General features: G+C 43.7%; 1 protein-coding gene and 1 long non-coding RNA gene across 4 annotated transcripts in view; one reads left to right on the top strand and one right to left on the bottom strand.

Annotated features, from left to right (window-relative positions):
* Positions 1-13824, bottom strand: part of DPH6 (diphthamine biosynthesis 6) — an 844298-nt gene that overhangs the window by 536948 nt on the left and 293526 nt on the right. For all 3 annotated transcript variants that reach the window (XM_029600211.1, XM_029600210.1, XM_029600212.1), the window contains one exon: positions 12758-12876. In XM_029600211.1, the coding sequence (XP_029456071.1) occupies positions 12758-12876 (119 nt within the window). The remainder of the gene's footprint in view (positions 1-12757; positions 12877-13824) is intronic.
* Positions 1-13824, top strand: part of LOC115090746 — a 203125-nt gene that overhangs the window by 111097 nt on the left and 78204 nt on the right. The window lies entirely within an intron of this gene.

The raw sequence follows: 13824 nt of genomic DNA, 5'->3' as shown, positions 1-13824 counted from the left end.
CGCCACCATGTTCTCTGTACCTGCCAGATACCTTGTCTTGATCACCTTCCCGTGGGACAGGGCCCATGACCAAGTCTAGACTGCTTCCTGACACAGGAGGTACAATCCCGTATCTCTCTGGTTGTTGTGTTAGCACATCACTACCTGGTTGTCTGTTTGGATCAAGAAAACTTTGTTCGACACCCGATCTCTGAAAGCTCATAGCATGTATCTGATTGCCCGGAGCTCGAGGAAGTTGATCTGGCAACAGCTTTCCTGAGCGGACCAGAGGTCCTGGGTGTGGAGTCCCTCTACATGAGGTCCCCAGCCCAGGATGGATAAATCTGTGATTAGGACAATTTGTGTAGGAGGACTCCGTAAAGAGATCCCCTGATCCAAATTGGAGAGGACCCACCACCAGGACAAAGAGATGGGATGACTCAGATATAAGCCTGGAGGCTCTGCATGGCCTGGCGCCACTGCGACCTCTGAGTCCACTGTACTCTACACGTGTAAACGTGCCAAGGGAGTGACATGTACGGTTGCAGCCAGGTGGTCCAACAACCTCAACATGTGCCACACTGACACCTGCTGGCTCCCCTGGATCTCTGCTGCTATGGACGCCAGGGTGGCGGCTCATGAATGAGGCAGGAAGGCTTTTGCCTGAGACACGTCTAGCAGGGATCCTATAAAGTATAACTGAGGTGACAGACTGAGATGGGACTTCGGGTACTTGATGACGAACCCTAGTGACTCCAGCAACCAGATGGTGAACTCATGGACTGAATGGCCCCTGCCTGAGATGTACTCCTGACCAGTCAATCATCCAGATAGGGAAAGACATGCTCTTTCAACTTGCAGAGATGCACCACCACTATGGCCAGGCATATTGTGATGACACGTGGGGCTGACGCTTGCCATACGGCAACACTCTGTACTTGAAGTGCTGTTTTCCTACCATGAATTGGAAATACTTCCTGTGACTTAGGAAGATCACGACATGGATGTACGCGTCCTTTAGATCGAGGGAGCTTAGCTAGTCCCCATTTTTTTTTTTAGAAGGAGTTCAAGGCCCCCAGGGAAACCATTCTGAACTTTTCTTATTTTAAAAATGTGTTCAAGGCCCTTAGGTCTAGGATGAGACGGAATCCTCTCATCACACCAGATCCAGTTTCACCTTTACCCCCCATCAAGACTCAACTACGTCAGATCTGAACTTCTCACCTTAAAGACTTCTTAAAGACTTCTTAAAGACTTCTCCTCTGATTCATCTGTCTTCCTTAACTCATGGATTTCTCGCATACTTTGCACATCAACATGGTCTGTGCACCCTCAAATCTCAATTTAGTCTACCCTTTAATTTTTTTCTAGATATTTATTCGCGCTATAAACATGCCGAATATTTACCTACGTCCTGTTGACGAGTTACTATTATTATTATCTATGTAATATTTAATTTAATTTATTATTAATATCTATATGTTATAGGTTATATGCTAAATGCTATATGTTATACGTTATATGTTAAGAAACGCTGTTCCATGTAACGCCATTTGTGCGAAAGTTTTGTTATATGTAAACCGACCTGATTCGATACTTGTATTGAGAATGTCGGTATATAAAAATCCGAAATAAATAAATAAATAAATAAATCCTCCTATTCACTTTGGAATCAGAAAATACCCCGAGTAGAAACCCAGCCTCTCTGTCTTGGTAGAACAGTCTCAACCATCCTGGCCAATAAGACGGGGGAGAGCTCCACAAGCAGTACTTCCTGATGTGCTACTGGCCCCCAAAATGGGCATGGAGAGCAATTTGGTGGGACACCCAATAGATTTAAATGGTACACTTGACAGACGATGGACAGAATCCACTGGTCCAAGGTTATACTACACCACAGGTTCGCGATTAACCATAGCCTGCCCTCCCCCCCCAGCATCTCTGGTACAAGCAACTGGCTTATTCTCCCTGCAATGCAGTCAAAACCTCGTCCCAGGAGTTGACAGAGGTGCTGTCTGGAGCTTGGGAGCTCTCTGCTGCCTGGGGCAGCCACAGGAGCTCACATGCTGCTGACGGGAGCGAGGGGGTGGAGGATATCACTTCCTCTGATGATAGAAAGACTTCTTCTGTCCCTGCCTCGCCAACCTGGATGAGGAGGACAGGTCCAGAGTGCCAGCGGACAGCTGTTGAAAGGTCTCATGGTGGTACTGCACCTGGGCTACCAAATCTCTCACTCTATCTCCGAAGAGATTCTCCCCTGTACACGGCACTTCAGAGAGCCATTCCTGAACCTCTGAACAAAGATCCAAGGCCCTCAGCCATGCCATTCTGAGGGCACAGATTCCCACTGCAGAGGCCCTCGTTGCCATTTCAAAAGCATCACAGGTCACCCAGACATAGTGTATTCCACACTCCAGGCCCTTAAGCACCAGCGACTGGAGGGAGTCCTGCTGCTGCTCAGCTATAACCTGCACCTGCTTCCAGATGTCCCACAAGTATTGGCTCATGTAGAACTGGTAAGAGGCGATGCGGGCAATAAGCATGGCCACCTGGAACACTTTCCATCCAAGCGCATCTAACGTCCTGTGGTCCTTCCCTGGGTTTGCCGAGGAATGGGTCCAAGAGCGCTTGGAGCTGACGCTCATTGAATCCAGTAGCCTTCTGGATGAGGTAGATTCTGTCTGCCTTCCTGTTAACAGAAGGAACTGTGACGGGGTGTTCCCATATCCTCAACAGCAGCTCTTAAGGATATCGTGCACTGGGACCGCCATGATTTCCTTAGGAGGCTCCACAAACTGGAGGATCTGCAGCATCTTGTGTCTGGCATCTTCCTCTATCAATTTCTGAAACAGAATGGCTTCCGTCATTACCCACACGAAACTTGGGAAGGATAAGTCCTCTGGTGGGGACCTCCTTCACTCTTTTGGAGGAGAATGCTCTGAGGGGAAACCCTCCGAGCCCTCGGAAGAGAACTCTGTGGTATCATCCCCCAGAGATCATAGGAAACCTCATCCTCACTGTAATTGACAGGGGATGGCGCCCGGCAAACCTGGCGCAGGCCCCAACAAAGCTGGACAAGGGGCAGCAGTCTGCAGCGACTCTGCCATCCTAGGCGGAACTTCCTCAGAGGAGAAACCGGCCACAACCACCTTATCGGTTGGAGGAAGCATCGGTGCCCTGTCGAACATCGATGGCCTCCTGGGAACTGGTGCCAGCCAGGTTGATAACACATTCACAAGCACAATGAGCCATTCCAGCAACAGATCCAAAGCAGATAGGACAGACAGCCTGCATTGCCTGCTCCACTCTTCCTTGAAAGTTGCAAAAGCCAGCATTGCCTGGGAGGAAGGAGGCGTGGCCAGATCTTCCTCGGATCCCTGAGGTGGATTGGTGACTGGCACCAGGACCAGTGGAGACCGTCGCAAACCCCCATCATCGATGGAGAATGGGCGATCCTCACCGCAGGGCCATTTCAGGGGCATCATGGGATGAGCTGGCGGATCCCTGTGCCCGGTACCTTGCATCAAAGGCAACTGGTGCTGATGCTTCCTCGGCTTCCCTCGGTGCTCGGCCCAGTCTTTCCCCGGTGCCAAGGTCAAAGATGAGGAACAGACTTCCTCGACCTGGAAGAGACTGAGATTGGCCAGTCTCCGGTGCCCCTATCCACCGGCGGCATCAACAGAACTGACAGTCCCGCTGATGTCAATGGCAAGGTGTTCATCGGTGAGGCTCCAAGGTCCATCGGTGCCACGCTGCTGATGCTGAAGTCGATGGCTTGCACTTTCCTGACCTGAAGAGTTTCTCCATCTTGTTGAGTTGGGAGCGACGTCCTTTCAGAGTTATGTGGGCGCACTTGCAACAACCCCAGACGTCTTGTGATGCCCCCAGGCAAAGAACACATATATCATGGGGATCCATGATGGACATGGCCCTCGGGCACAGGAGGCATCGACAAACACTGGTTCTGGCCATGACAGAAGCAAAAAAAGAGGGACACAAACGACAACAATGATGGTGGGCTACGATGACCGGCAGGCACTGAAGCACTGCCACCATGACGGAGGTCGAAACGGAAGAAAACATATTTGAAACACCAAGAAATCTAGCTGAGGAGGGACCAAGAGGGACCCAGCGTTGATGGAAATGCAAAAAACCCAAAGAAAAATTGGGGGAAAAAAGTTTTCCACAAGTTTTAGGTAAAAAAAAAAAAAAAAAAAAAAGCTCACTCACACTGCGATGCAAAAGCTCAGCGTTAAAAAACAGAGTGAAGAGAGACCCCACGTGGACGCATGGAATAGGGTATCCTACAAATATTACAAAACACAGCTGCTAGAATCTTAACTGGCAAAAGCAAAAGAGATCACATCACAGAAACCCTGGGGGAGTTACACTGGCTACCCACTGAACAAAGAGTTCAGTACAAAACATTTTGCACCATACATAAATTAATACATATTGAAAAAGCAGATTGGCTGAACACAGCCCTTCGCGTACACGTCCCAAACAGAAACCTGAGCAGCTAACAAAGCTCTTCTTACTATTTCATCAATCAAAACAGCAAGACTAACACTAGTAAGAGAATGAGCACTATCCTTGGCAGGACCCATACTATGGAACACCATGCCCTTGGAGTTAAGATTACAAAGTAACAACAAAACCTTCAGAAAAATTTAAAAACCTAGCTCTTTAAACAAGCTTATAGTACCCAGGGGAATGCAGGTACAAACAATTGAACAACAAACACATAACCAAAATCAATATGTGTATGATTTTATTTGTTAATTAGTCTAAGTTTCATTTGTAGTTCATCAATAAAAGGAAAAGTAAACGGATACTATGAAAAATGGACATGATTCATTACACTTACCAATTAATATTGTTTACAAACTATGTTGCCGATCCTTAATGGCACCTGTATAATTTAATATACTTTAGCATCATTTTTATGTACCTTAATGTAAACTGTTGTGACGGTACCCACTGAACAACGGTATAGAAAAATGTTAAATAAATAAATAAATAAATCCTCAGTATGCCAAGTCAAAGTTCTGGAAACTTTGACAAATGTTTTCCATGCCAGGCTCCATCTGATGAGGTCACCCATGTGTGAGGACTACTTTCCTGCTGGTCCTTGGAGAACTCATTGAAATCTTCTGCTCAGTTTGCAAAAGCAGCCAAGAAAGCAAATAGCATGCTAAGTATTATTAGGAAAGGAATGGAGAATAAAACAGAGAATATCGAAATGCCAATGTATTGCTCCATTATGCGACCTCATCTTGAGTATTGTGTGTAATTTTGGTTACCACATCTCAAAAAAGATATAGCAGAATGAGAAAAGGGTCAGAGAAGGGCGACCAAAATGATAAAAGGGATGGAAAGATTCCCCTATGAGGAAAAGCTAAAGAGGTTAGGATATGCCAGCTTGGAGAAGAGATGGCTGAGGCAAAATATGATAGAGTCTAGAACAAGTAAATGTGAATCGGTTGTTTACTCTTTCAAAAAGGACAAAGACTACTGGACACAAAATGAGATGTGTTCTTTCTATATTTTGTTTGTATTTACTGCTAGGTAGCAGTTTGTTTTGTTTTCTCCTGATTTTAATCATGTTTCCTTATAAATCTTAAAATCAATAAAGAAAAAAAATACAAAGACTGGTGACATACAATCACTTTACTAAGTTGTAATTTAAAAATAATAAGAGAAAATATTTTTTTACTCAACCCAAAAGTTCGCTTCAGAATTCATTGGCAGACACAATGTGGTGAAAGCTGTTAGTGAAACTGTGTTTAAAAAAGTTTGGACAAGTTCCTGGAGAAAAAGTCCATAAACCACTTTTAAGGAGGAACTGCAGTAACCCACTGCTTATCCCTGGGATAAGCAGCTTGGAATCTGTCAACCCTTTGGGATCCTTCCAGGTACTTGTGACCTGGATTGGCCATTACTAGAAACAGGATACTGGGCTTGATGGACCTTTGGTCTGACCCAGTATGGCACATCTTATGTTCTTGTACAATATAAACTTGTATCAATTTCCTTCTGAATTGTTATTTACTATCTTATCTAATCAGGGTAAATTGTTGAAGGTATTAATGGCTCTTGCTTTGCAGGTAATCCTGAGGAATTGGAAGGACTACTCCTTGCTGAATGTGACTTTTTGGTGGAATACAGTTTGCATGATGCATAAATTTGTAGAGGCAGTACTTGGCACACTTAATGGAAGGGCTCAACATCATTCACTTTGGAAGCCTGATAAAAACTTTTCTCGGAGATAGTTTATGTATTTGGTACATTGGATCTCTCCTGCTCTAGTTGTTGCATTTTATTTTCTTCTTTTTGTTTGTTGTTCTGCTTTTCTGTAATTCATATTAATAAAACAATTTAATTCAAGATTCTCTTACCCGAGAATATGTAATATATATCTTTATTTAAAAGATTTCTATACTGTGTCACTGTACCAAAAATAGGAGTGCCAAAAAAGATGTACAATAATAAAATCAGAGTACCTACAATGTAAAACAATAGAAACATAATACAACTCACAATCTTATACTACAATGCCTCCAAGCCTTTACAAAATTCTCGCCTTCATGATGGAAACAAAAAAGTCTTAATCTTCTGGAATATGAGAAGGTTTGTTTCCAAATGAAGCTCTTGGGGCAAGTTATTCCAAAGGGTTGGAACCACTACTGAACTTTAAATAAACTTCCCTGAGAAGACAATCTCTTACAGGAACATATATAGTTAATCCCGATACTGAGGCAAACCCATGGTACTTTAAATTTAGCTCTTTCAGCCACTGGAAGCCAATGTAGTTGATAGAAGCATATCACTAGCTTTCCTTGAGCTACCAGTTACCACCCTCACCACTGCATTCTGAAATATTTGCAATTTATGAATAACTCTGTCTGAAAAACCTACGTATTGACCATTACATTAATCAATGATGCTCATTACCAATGTCTGCATTATTGATCGGAAGGCCTGATAGTCAATAAATAATTTCAATTGCATAACTAAATGCGGTTTATAATATGTCCCCTTTACTACCATAACAATGTGAGGTTCTAGTGTTAATACCAAAGCTACCTTAATCCCTAAATTTTTAAATTCAGATACTGGATTCATTTCCCAGGTTAACAGGGAGTTAACTGATGGTATCTCCGATCTCCCAATATACATAATCTGTTTTATTAGTATTTATAGCCATCTTATTATCCTTCAATCCGTTACTCAAACCCACCATGTCCCCATTCATTTTTTAAGGCCAATTTTAAGTTCTTACCTAACAGAACAATTAATTAGACATCATTGGCTTACAAATTGCCAATACAGTTCAATGTACAAATCAAATGGACCAAAAGGGCCATAAAGATGTTAAATAAAAAAGAAGAAAGGGAAATCCCCGAGGAACCCCACAATAAATAGGCCTAGTTTGAGAATAGATAAGAGAAGCTCTTGGTACATAGCAGATGGATTGCAGCTAAAGCCTTCCCCTAGTCAAAATGTCACTTCGGACTCAGCCTAAGGAATGAGATAATTACCAATCTCATAACCAGTTATATATTATTTATTTGTTGCTAATTTCCGCTCTACCTTTCTTCCTGGCTACTCTAGCCCCCAAGTTCAATGCCCTTGTTTTATGTAACTTTGCTTGATTCAGCCTTCTTGTTTTTGGTTACTCTTCTTGTTTATCCCCTAAGTTCCATGTAAACCGGCCTGATGTGAATTCTATTCGTGAAGTCCGGTATAGAAATATATATTAAATAAAATAAATAAATAAATAAAGAAGGTTGATTTGTAGATGACCAGTAGAGATCACAACCCTTGGGTCTCTGCCATTCTGGTGTGTGTCTCCCACCCCTTGGTGGCACTGGGATGTGCAGCAAAAATCCACATTTAAACCTCTGGATACATTCACCACAGAAGGGATGCTCTTATCTTGGGGTTAAAGAAAATTAGTAGAAAAATGCTTGATGAAACTGATCACACTGGTTTTGAGGTTTCCACTGAAGGATCCACATATGTAGATTAGTCAGAGAAATTACATGCACCACTTTGACTATGTGACCAAGAAGGACCAAGACCAACCTTGCTGATGATCTGTCCTGCTATAGAAAAGACCTTTTAGGTCCATCAGCAATGTGGCTCTTTTGATAGGGAGAAATGCATTCCGGATGGACTTGGAGAAACTTACCTGGAAACCCAGATTCTGGGGAAGTCATATGGTTGTTTTGAGGGACTGCAGGACTCCTGTCAGAGATGGACCTGTAACCAATCCATTATCCAGGTAGGTGACTATGCTGATTCTCTGTTGATGAAGCTGTGCACTCACTACTGTAATGTTAGGGTTTTGTATGTTTGTGGTCCCCTGGGCCGACGGGAGTGAAGGGTACCACCCACAGGGAGGAGCCCTGTGAGTCTCACTATCAGGAGGCGAGGTCTTGGCAGGCTTCAGACACAGCTGTGGAATAGAGTCTTTATTAGAGAGAGAGACTGCCCGAGAAGCGGGCAGTGCAGAGAAAAGCACAATGTTCATGAGATGGGGTAGACCCAGAGGGAATACCTCCTAGTAGTAATCCGGTAATGGTCCGCAGAGCAGGGTATACCGATAAAGTCCTCTCGTAGAGATGGCTTGGTAGCAGCCTGCAGCGCAGGGTACACCAGCGAGGTTCCTCAAGTAGATCTGGAATGGTAGTGGCCCACAGCGCAGGGTACACTGGAGGTAGGAAGTAATCCAAGGATTCAAAGTACTCACAGTAAGATGTGTTCCAGCAGTAGTCCTGGGATGCAGAGTGGAACGATAGCCCAAGGCAGAAGGCCTCCGAGGAGCGGATAGCCAGAGACAAGGAAGGGCCCCCGAGGAGCGGGTACCCAGAGGGTGTCTCGCCAGAGTAAGAGCTGGAATGGAAGTCCGTAGCATGAGGTGCGGAATCAGCAATGAGGGAACTCGTTGCCAAGTCGTCAATGGTCAGGTTCAGTCGGCTTAAGTATCCGGGAGTGGAAACGTCATCAGCGGGGGATGCCCCTGAGGTTCCCGCCAAGCAGTGCTTAACCTGACCTGTGCGCGCCTATGTGATCCCAGAGTCAAGATGGTGGTCGGCAGCATCCCCGGCATCCCGGGAACGCCAGGTAGGTCGGCAGTAGCTGGCAGAGGCCGCCACTTTCCCCAATGGAGTCACTGAAGAGAAGAGAGAGGTGAGCAGAAGTGGTCGTAGCCGTCTGCGACCGACGGGCATAACATGTAACATACTTTGTGAATAGTCCCAGGACCATTATAAGGACAAAAGCAAGCACATTTTACTGGTAGTGCACGTCCTTCACCGCAAACCTGAGGAACTTCCAATGGGCAGTGTGAATGGGAATATGTGTATAAGCATGTTTCAGATCTAGCGCACATATCTAATCCCTTGGTTGAATGAAGGGGAAGAATTGTTTGGAAGGAGTTCATCTTGAATCTTTCCTGAATAACACTTTGATCAGCCTTCACAAGTCCAGGATAAGCTTCAATCTTCCTGACTTTGTGGAGTAGATAATACTGGGAAGAGAACCCCTGATCACACACCATGGTACTATGCTAGTTTGCAGCTGTCTTTTTTATGATATTATGTTTGTGAGATACTTTTTAATTGAGTATGTTTTGCTGTGCACTGCCTAGGGCTTTGGAATGGGCATTTATAAATGCAAATAAATACATTTATAAATGCAAAAAGAAAAGCTCTATCGCCTTCTGTTGAAGGAACAGCTCTATATTCAGCTGCATCTGAGCAGATTGAGAAGGGTCAGAGTTGAAGACTGAAATCCACTGTGTCAGAAGTAGGTGAGAAAAGCATAAGCAATAGCCACACTCCATAATTTTCAGGACCCCTAGTCCTTGTTGACCCTGAACATTTTGGAAGAACTGGACCCTTTCCCCCACTGGAGGAAGCAGGCCTCAAAGACATTAAAAACTGGTTCCAGGCTTGGCTGTGACTGCTACTGGGTCTCTGATGCCTTTCCTTCTGCTAACCTCTGGCAGATGAAGAGTGGGAGAAGCTCAATGACACTGAATACAGGGAAAGGGACAGCTTTGGAAGAACAGGTGTTTGTAGGAAAAGCACTGGCATTTGGCAGAAGTCAGCTAGTCCCTCTCACTGTTGATAAAGACTTGTGTAAAAGAGAAGGAGAAGAATCCCACCTTGACTTCTTGTTCTGCAAGTCCATCATGGCTTCTCTCCAAAAAGATGAACAACTTCACTGCTGCATTGTGGACTCTTACCCAATAGCACTTTCCGCAAAGCCTCTATTTTCCAAGCATGGTACTGTTACACCCTAGGGGATATCCTACCACAACTATACCAGTTGAGGCATCGTGATCCAGGCCCAGGCAGCAATAGCAAACAGCATGAGTATCGGTTATGGACATCAGGTGCTGAAAGATACAGGCCTTAAAAGCAATGACCACAGTCTTCTTAGCCTTGAGTTTTTTCATTCCTAATTTTTTTTTTATTTTTAGAACTGAAAAGTTCTGTTGAGGAGCTGCCAAAGTAACAGCAAAAACAAAAAGGATGCATTTAGGCAGAATCAGGCCAACAATCAGCCCAGCAAATATTAAGAAACAGAACTGGGAACACATCTATGAAGTTAATTGGACCAAAAAAGACTGAGGGTACCCACAATGTAGTATGAATGTGAGGGAACACCCACACATGCTCAGTAAAGAATTTACCGAGGTCTGATTGCCTGGTCCGTGTCAGTGCTATCAGATGATATCAACCACTTGTTATAGCTGAATCATGACTGCCTTGTCAACGGAGAAGACAAGCTTCAATTCAAAATATTTGTTTCTTTTTAAAAATATCAATAAGAGGTCACGTGATGTGTGAAAGGACAGACGTATATGTGGTCTGCTACTGGGGCTTCCCCACCATCCACCCTCAAACAATACCATCCCTGGGGCAAAAGCCTTAGAACCGGCAATAATCTGCTGTCGAAATCACAGTGAGCTCATTTGCTTACATTTTCACAGTGGCACATGTCCAGCCATTTGACAAAAAAGGACAAAGAAAAATCCAAGCCAGCAGATTCTAAAATAGCAGACAGTAACCAGACTCAGTCGACACTGGTGCTTTGATTGAAGATGTAACAGTAGCAGTGGAAAATCCCCTCGATGAGACACTGAATTCAAGGTGATCTTTCCTAAATATGATGTTTTGTTGGGCATCATAGAGTCTTATGCTCAGTGCGTGGCCATGCTTGAACAGCGAGTGTCTGACATTGAGGACGGCACTTGCAGAATGGATGGAGGGGTTGGTGCACACGGATGCAATACAGCTGGACACGATAAAAGCAAAAATGGAAAACCGCTCCTGTCGGAATAGCCTGTGGTTTGTGGGCCTCCCAGAGACATTGCTCGATGTGGAACTATGCAAGTTCTTGGAAAAATGGTTGCCGACAATGCTACAGCTTCCTGAAAAGCTTGAGTATCTTGAGAGCGAAAAAGAGCATCACGTAGGGCCCAGGCAGGAAAATTGTGACGGCTTAGACTGGTATTTGGTCGCTTTCTCAATTTTACTCATAAGGCAGCCATATCCCAGATGACTTGCAGAGGTCTTCAGCCAACAATAGGCGAAAGAAAGATATTGATTTTTCAGGACTAACCAGGGCGTATTTGCTCCCTGCTTGGCTCGAAAGGGCAGGTTTTCTGGAATCAGAGCTGTGCCTCAAGTGTCAGAAGGATAGGGGATAGTTAGGGCATTATTTTTGGCTTTGTCCTGTTGTATGCTGCTTTTGGAAAAGAGTGGCTGGCTACCTCAGATCTCTAGTGGGTCAGTCTGTGGCACTAACGATGGAAGGAGTTATTTTTGATGTGACTGCTTCTTTTAAAGTAAAGGGAAAGGAAGCTAATCTTATCCGAAAAGCATGCCTGGTGGCGAAGAAAACAATTCTATTCATATGGTGTGATTAGACTACCTCCCTCTTTTTGAGCCTGGAGAAACAGACTACATGGTCTTATTTAAATAGAAAACTTGAAGCCCTTTATTTTAAAAGTAAATTTATGGATCTCTTACCATGAGCATGTAGTGAGGCAATTAATTACCCTTGAAGTAGACTTGGTTGTCTACTTTTGGGTGTGAATAGGTCTCCCCACCAGGTATGTTCACTATAGACAGGAGATGGGATAGGTGAGTTTTCCGTTGGCTGCTGTCTGTACCGTGTGAACTCCTTGCTTCAGTTCTTTGAGGGGGTCAGGAGGGCAGGGTGGGTGGGGACAAATTATTTATAAAATAAGAAAATGCTTGTTTATTACTGTACCTTTTCTCGGGCTTGATATACATAAGGAACCATTGTGCATCAAGTATTTTGTACCTGATTTTTGCTTAATAAACAGTTTAAATATGACCTGTACAAACTAAAAACAAAAAAAAATAGCTTAAAAAAGATTTGAGCCCTTTTATACACTATGTTCCTGCCATCCTGCCTGCACTTCTCCCTGCCATTTAATTGCGGGAGATGACTTATTTATTTATTTAAATTATTTTAATATACCGATGCTCAAGACCAGGTCGTATCGTACCGGTTTACAGTAAACTAGGGGGGTAAACCAGTTAACATTGAAAGCGAAAGTTACATTACAACAGGGAGTGTGGAACTGGGCTGTTAGAAAAAAGATAGGTTAACAATTTCTAACTGGAGAGCAGAGCATGTAAGCATAGAGTAATTGCTTACATGGTAGTCAATTAGGCAAGTTATATGACTGAAGGACCAGCTTGATGACCTCTAAAAAAACAAGGATACCTACCAAAAGCTGCAACTTTGATAATTATGGCTTCAATGTTACATGATATCATTTCTTTGAGCAAATCTTCCTGGTTCCGACGCCAAAGATATGCTAAAGGCTGCAGATTAAGTCTTTTGCACCTTTAAAAAGAAAGAACAAAAACAAGGTTGGCAACAGTTCAAATCTTTTTTCTTAATGTTATGGTTTTTTTTGCCCCAGTAGTTCCCACTTACTCAACCAGAACTGGCCCATACTGGAGTTGTGAAGTTATTTGCCCTCATACAAAGCTATCCACAATGGTAGTCTATTTTTATCACTCTTTTTTACCATCTAGCCCAGTCATCGCAGTGATAATCCTCAACCAAGGATCATAAGCCACAGCTTCTTCTGCTACCCAGTGTGCACTCAGAGCCTGGCCAGTAGGTGTGACTGTTGCTCCATGGCTAAGATTCCCTCCCCTCCTGCAAGCTGTGAGGAACAAGAGGGATCCAAGCATCAAACCCAGGTCTCCAACAATGCTGTTGCTTGGACACTGCACTGGCTCTTCAAATTATTTTGTAATGTTTAGCAAAGAAAATGCAGCACAAAAACCAAAGACATGTGTCGCAGTGACACACATGTAAAAACACAGTGATAAAACACAGTAGCCCAAGGACACTGTCTCATGAGCCACATCTTATGGTCTGTTTCCTAAGTGCAAACAGCACAACTAGAACCCATCATAATGCATGGGAAGGCTACATTGTTTTTCCCCCACATATGTAAATTTGCACATACCCATGCTAAAATTCATCTGCCATGGTATTACCCATTTATTAATTTTTGTAATATCCCTTTGTAAATGTTCACCCTGAGTTATGGGTTTGATTAGTTAAAATGGAGAAATTACTTACCTGATAATTTCGTTTTCCTTAGTGTAGACAGATGGACTCAGAACCAATGGTATTGTGCTCTCCTGATAGCAGATGGGAGACAGAGTCAGATTTCAAAGCTGACATCACTCTACATATACCCGTGCAGGAAGCTTAGCTCTTCAGTATTCTCCTCGAAAAGCCATTGTGGATATATGTTTGCTTAAATAACTTGAT

This window comes from Rhinatrema bivittatum, chromosome 4 (assembly GCF_901001135.1).
Source record: "Rhinatrema bivittatum chromosome 4, aRhiBiv1.1, whole genome shotgun sequence".
Lineage (NCBI taxonomy): Eukaryota > Metazoa > Chordata > Amphibia > Gymnophiona > Rhinatrematidae > Rhinatrema > Rhinatrema bivittatum.
Note: the sequence above shows the minus strand (reverse complement) of the source record. Positions and strands in the feature narration are given on the sequence as shown.